The sequence below is a fragment of the Scylla paramamosain genome, chromosome 19 (genome assembly GCF_035594125.1).
Source record: "Scylla paramamosain isolate STU-SP2022 chromosome 19, ASM3559412v1, whole genome shotgun sequence".
NCBI lineage: Eukaryota > Metazoa > Arthropoda > Malacostraca > Decapoda > Portunidae > Scylla > Scylla paramamosain.
Window position 1 is genome coordinate 9,884,703 of NC_087169.1, and position 6,000 is coordinate 9,890,702.

Below are 6,000 nucleotides of genomic sequence, written 5' to 3' on the forward strand. Positions count from 1 at the left end.
GTCCTTAAACGGAGGAGTAACGAACAGACCGGCGTACAAGCAGCGAATCCTTTATTTTCCCGAGGCAGACCCGAGTACACCACTGGCAGGTGACGTGGCGAGTGCCTGACGTGGCAAACGCCAGCATTGCATATTCATTTCAAATTGGATGTACAAAGGCATCAAAATTATATTACAAAAAATCATATTACAAACAAAGACTAAACATATTAAATGAACAAAGGAAATATATAGTAATTATTAAATACACCTGTCCTAGGTAACAAAGAAAATGGTCCCGCCACCAATCCGCCTTTCCAGGGGAAGCTCACACAAATCATAAATGAAACCCAACACTTAGTGTCCATTTCTCCCTTTATTGCCTGCAATAAAGGCAATTGCCTGCCTTATAGCCTGTTGTGCTTAACTCATAACCTGTTGTCCTGCACGAAGGGCTCGTATCATCGCCACAACATCACCCAGAGTGTGCTCCCCACTCGACTTGGCATTTGTCGGGTCCGCCATCTTGTCTTCCCCCAAGCCAGACAAAGGAATTTCACTGTACTAGCCTTCTTCACCTCAGTTTTTCCAGCCAAATTCTCACTCCTGACGCCAAACTTCTCACGTCGCTCCCAACGAAGATTTAGAAGATCATTAATGATCTTCTAAGACAAACTTCTTGTCCTATCCACCCTGCACTTTTCCACGTCTTTTCATAGACGTCCAACTCTTCAGGAGGTAAACATATCACGCAGGGAAGCCACAAAACGCTTGACTTCTGATCTTTCTAAAATTTTTGATTGGGGCAGAGCAAACTTGGTATTGTTCAATGCCTCAAAAACTCAATTCCTCCATCTATCAACTCGACACAACCTTCCAGACAACTATTCCCTTTTCTTCAATGACACTCAACTGTCCCCCTCTTCTACACTGAACATCCTCGGTCTGTCCTTTACTTATAATCTGAACTGGAAACTTCACATCTCATCTCTAGCTAAAACAGCTTCTATGAAGTTAGGTGTTCTGAGACGTCTCCGCCAGTTTTTCTCATCCCCCCCCCAGCTGCTAACTCTGTACAAGGGCCTTATCCGTCCATGTATGGAGTATGCTTCACATGTCTGGGGGGGTTCCACTCATACTGCTCTTCTAGACAGGGTGGAATCAAAAGCTTTTCATCTCATCAACTCCTCTCCTCTAACTGACTGTCTTCAGCCTCTCTCTCACCGCCGCAATTTTGCATATCTAGCTGTCTTCTACTGCTATTTTCATGCTAACTGCTCTTCTGATCTTGCTAACTGCATGCCTCCCCTCCTTCCGCGGCCTCGCTGCACAAGACTTTCTTCTTTCTCTCACCCCTATTCTGTCCATCTCTCTAATGCAAGAGTTAACCAGTATTCTCAGTCATTCACCCCTTTCTCTGGTAAACTCTGGAACTCCCTGCCTGCTTCTGTATTTCCACCTTCCTATGACTTGAATTCCTTCAAGAGGGAGGTTTCAAGACACTTATTCATCAATTTTTGACCACTGTTTTTGACCCTTTTATGGGACTGGCATTTCAGTGGGCTTTTTTTTTTTTTTATTAGATTTTTGTTGCCCTTGGCCAGTGTCCTTCCTACATAAAAAAAAAAAAAACCTCGTCAGGTAGGCCTTCCAGAACACAACTGCAGGCTCCGTCTCTTGAGACTAAGATACAGGTGCCCGGGAGGATCGGCGGTACTTATTACAGCGGTCCGGGTGGCTATTCGCACACACTCAGGGGAAGGGTGCAAGCAAACACTGGAGTCCTTTGCTGCCTTATATTGACAGAAACCACACACGTACAAGTTCAAGGTCATGGGGACAGGTCGGGGCACAAAGGAAAGGGATGAACGTCACCATTGCACACAGTTTTACCTCTATATCACAGGTCACAGGCTACCACCAGTCACTGTCGCTTACTACAGTCAATATCTCTTAGCACAGGTGTACACAGGGGTCACAACTGTGGAGATAGGGCACAAAAGCGAAGCAGAAGGCGAGGCAAGGCGCCTGCAGGAACTAGACCCCACGGCATTCCCTCTGTCTCTTTCTTTCTACACAGCTCACCGCTCCTTGGCATGGCCGCCCAGCCATGTTACCAAACATTTCCTTGTCCTCGTAACATTACAGTAAAATCCCTCTCATCCGGCATTCGAGTATCCGGCAGCTTCAAGTATCTGGCACATTTTTCCCCGAGCCTCAAAATAAATAAAAAATCAATGTGTACTCATAAAATCGATTAAAATTCCCGCGCGAGGCATACTTTGTCCCCTCGCCACCAGAGCGCACTGCTTCGCGCCACCCGCAGCCCACTGCACTGTGTTTACTCAGTGACTCAGTCCCGCGTGTGCACTGTTTATCGCCTGACGCCTTCATCATGCCTAAATTTGTAGAAAAGAAGCGTGTTGTGCTTACACTTAAGCAGAAGGTATACACGCGGCACGGCGATCAGCTGATCTTTGTTATGGTAAGATGCGTGAGTGTAGGGTGGTGATTGTGGACATAATTTCACTTCTTTTCAAGTATCCGGCAACTTCTGGTATCCGGCATATCAGCGGTCCCGTTGATGCCGGATAAGAGGGATTTTACTGTATTATTATTATTATTATTATTATTATTATTATTATTACTGTGTATTACTATCTCCATTTTTTTTTCAGACTACAAGACGAAGTAGAAGAACATCACCACTCCGCCAATAACGACCACTCGCTTTTCCACCACCATTGCATAATAAATGTTCTAAATACTCTCTCTCTTTGGGTTCATTTCTCTTCCTTAAGTCTGCTTTCGTCCTTTATTTGTATGCTTCAATAAATTCATTATCATTTAAATTCATCACCACTGACAACCCCTACTCTTTTTCTTCCTTCATTCCTTTCTCTTATAAATTGATATTAGCTATATGCATAATTAGTCTCTCTCTCTCTCTCTCAATGTCTTACTTATCAGAATGAAATTATATATCATGGGCATATTTGTTTTATTTTCTCTACAAAAGATGGGATGAGAAAGAGGAGGCGGAAGCAAAGGATGAAGATTACAAATGATTACAGAAGAATATAAGCAGAAATAGAAGCCCAGTTACTAGCTAGGTTGATTTCACTACATTACACTAGCATTCTGTCATCCTTTCACCTCTAATTTCCCTCTATACTTCTTTACATTCTTCCCTTTCATTCCATTCCTTTACCTTATTTTTCCTCGTGTTTCTTTGTCCTCCCAATATATTTCCTTCTTTATCTTTTTCACTTTTGTTCTTACTCTCCCCCTTCCTCATAGATGGAATTTTTGCACTTATAACTATTTTTCTATCTCATCTGCCCACCTTTCCTTACTTCCTTACCCTCCTTTCTTCGTTTCTTACTTATTTGGTGGTTTGCTTCCTTCCATTCTTCTTCCTTACCTTTATTATGTCTTCGTTGGTGAATCCTGCATCCTTTCTTTTCCTTTTTCCTTTCGTATCCCTATCCTTCCTTTCTTCCTTCCTTACTTCTTCCGTGGTGTGTCGGGTAGGATTTCCTAAAAGGTATCCTGCGACTGCTTCCATTTACAATGAGAGCTTGGAAGGATGTTAGAGAGTCTAGTGGACTTGTTAAAACTGGCAACGTCTCAAATCATATTTCATTCTGCCTGAACCTTTCCCTTCCAGCGAGGTAAGCAGTGGCGTCTCGTGTGTGTGTGTGTGTGTGTGTGTGTGTGTGTGTGTGTTTATATATATATATATATATATATATATATATATATATATATATATATATATATATATATATATATATATATATATATATATATATATATATATATATATATATATATATATATATATATATATATATATATATGTGTGTGTGTGTGTGTGTGTGTGTGTGTGTGTGTGTGTGTGTGTTAAAGAAGTGGGAGGGAGGGATGGTGTTACGGAAAAAAAAAAAGAAAGAAAAGGGTCTCAATGACCTGGGTAAAATAATCGGAACTCGTGACTATTTGCAGTGGTCTCTTTCTATACTGTTACGAATCCCGTGGTTGTTCCCACTGCTACCAGCTGCCTCCACTGCAACACAGCACTCGCTGGTCGGGCTACACTCATGGACATACAGCCTTACCATCACTTCTCCAGTAGGCTAGGAGGTAGAGGAGGAGACTGGAAAGAAACACGTAACACTTCTACCTGGGCTGGCTACACGAAAGCCTGGCACAGGACTCTACTTGGGTCCCTGTAGTCCGCAGGCGGGGGAATCACCTCCTTAAGGCACCTCAGCGGTCACCAGCCACACCAACAGACTGGTAGACAGGCAGAGAGAGACGCACCAAGCACGTGGACTCGCATGATTTATTCTCCTGGCAGGCACATTATCAGTCATGGCACAGTTCCTAGTTCCCTAATATCAGTCACTCCCACGGCACACTCGCAGACTGGCTCCAACCTTCTTAGACGGGTGCAGGGCGCAACACTGCAGAACAAAGGCACAGGCAGGAGCCAGGGTAATAATACGTATCTTTGAGCTGGATCCTGGCGGGAACTAACTTTGAGGACGCCATCCCGGGTCCAACGCCTTGCAGGATGACGTCAACCGACGACGCAATCTCGCGTTACTTCTCGTCAACAGGGTCCTCACGTGCACACACAGGGGAACCCATACATAGACACATACATACACGCATATGCATACATATGCACACTACCCAACACGGCACGTTTTTAACACTGCTCCCCTCTTTAGATAGGACGACCCCATCACACACATAAACTAAACACAAAAATATAAACAGAAATATAAAGAAATACAAGAATTTAATTTATAACACCCCACCCCCGTTACCATTCGGTAACAGTGGTGAGGTGATGGAAAACACGATCGGTGGCCATCAGGCCACCTACCCTGGCCTCGAGGAAAGAGACCGGCGAGCGGTTTTCGGCCCAGTCCTTCATCTGGCCAAATATACACTCTTGAACACTAGCTAGATGTTCATTTAGCTAGTGTTCAAGAGTGTATATAACACATCACCAAATTACAAATCACATTACATGTTACACTTAAACATATAATCTCCCTCCAACCGGAAGTAATTCCCTCACAACAGCATCTCGTCCTTGTTCCAAGGCGTGGCTCCTTCACAGGGTGGCGGTGGTGACGGCTGTAATCGGCTGGGCTTCCACTTGCATTTGCTAACCGCAGCTCCTCCGCACCTGGCCTGGCTCAGCTGCCTCACGCTCCTCTCCACTCCGAGGAGCAGGCACCGCCTTGCAGCGTGTCCTCAACTTCCTTCACTAGGAGATCCGCTACGTTCCTAACCGCGTCAGGGAGTCCATGCACAGCAGGCACAGGGCCCTCCAGGTTGGCGCTGGTGAACAGACTGACGCTTCACTGCGCCTCACTCACCAACGTCCACCATTACGGCCCCAGCACCGCCACACTCGCCAGTGATGCCTCCGGGCCTCCCAGCTGCTCTGCAACCTCTCTCTCTCTCTCTCTCTCTCTCTCTCTCTCTCTCTCTCTCTATATATATGTGTGTGTGTGTGTGTGTGTGTGTGTGTGTGTGTGTGTGTGTGTATATATATATATATATATATATATATATATATATATATATATATATATATATATATATATATATATATATATATATATATATATATATATATATATATATATATATATATATATATATATATATATATATATATATATATATATATATATATATATATATATATGTGTGTGTGTGTGTGTGTGTGTGTGTGTGTGTAATGAAGTACCAGCTGCCCACCAGCCAGCCTGGGCTCACCTTAACTTCACCACTGGAGTGAAAACTAAAAAAAATCTCCTGCCAGGGTAAACGAACATAAAACATACAAATAATACTTTAATGGATATCAAAATAAATCAATAAACAACTCGTGTAAACTCACAACCAAAAAAAAAAAAAGAAAGAAATAACTAAATGAAACTTATACACCTCAAAATTTCCAGTTGAGGGACACCACGGGTAACCCTTGTTCAC

General features: G+C 43.4%; 1 protein-coding gene across 1 annotated transcript in view; it reads left to right on the top strand.

Annotated features, from left to right (window-relative positions):
- The window catches only part of LOC135110059 (glutamate receptor ionotropic, kainate glr-3-like), a 177,724-nt gene extending 174,979 nt beyond the window's left edge, over positions 1 to 2,745 (top strand). Inside the window, exon 8 of the mRNA XM_064022026.1 lies at positions 2,658 to 2,745. Coding sequence (XP_063878096.1) covers positions 2,658 to 2,699 — 42 coding nt within the window. The 3' untranslated portion in view covers positions 2,700 to 2,745. The remainder of the gene's footprint in view (positions 1 to 2,657) is intronic.
- The last annotated feature ends 3,255 nt before the right edge of the window (positions 2,746 to 6,000 follow it).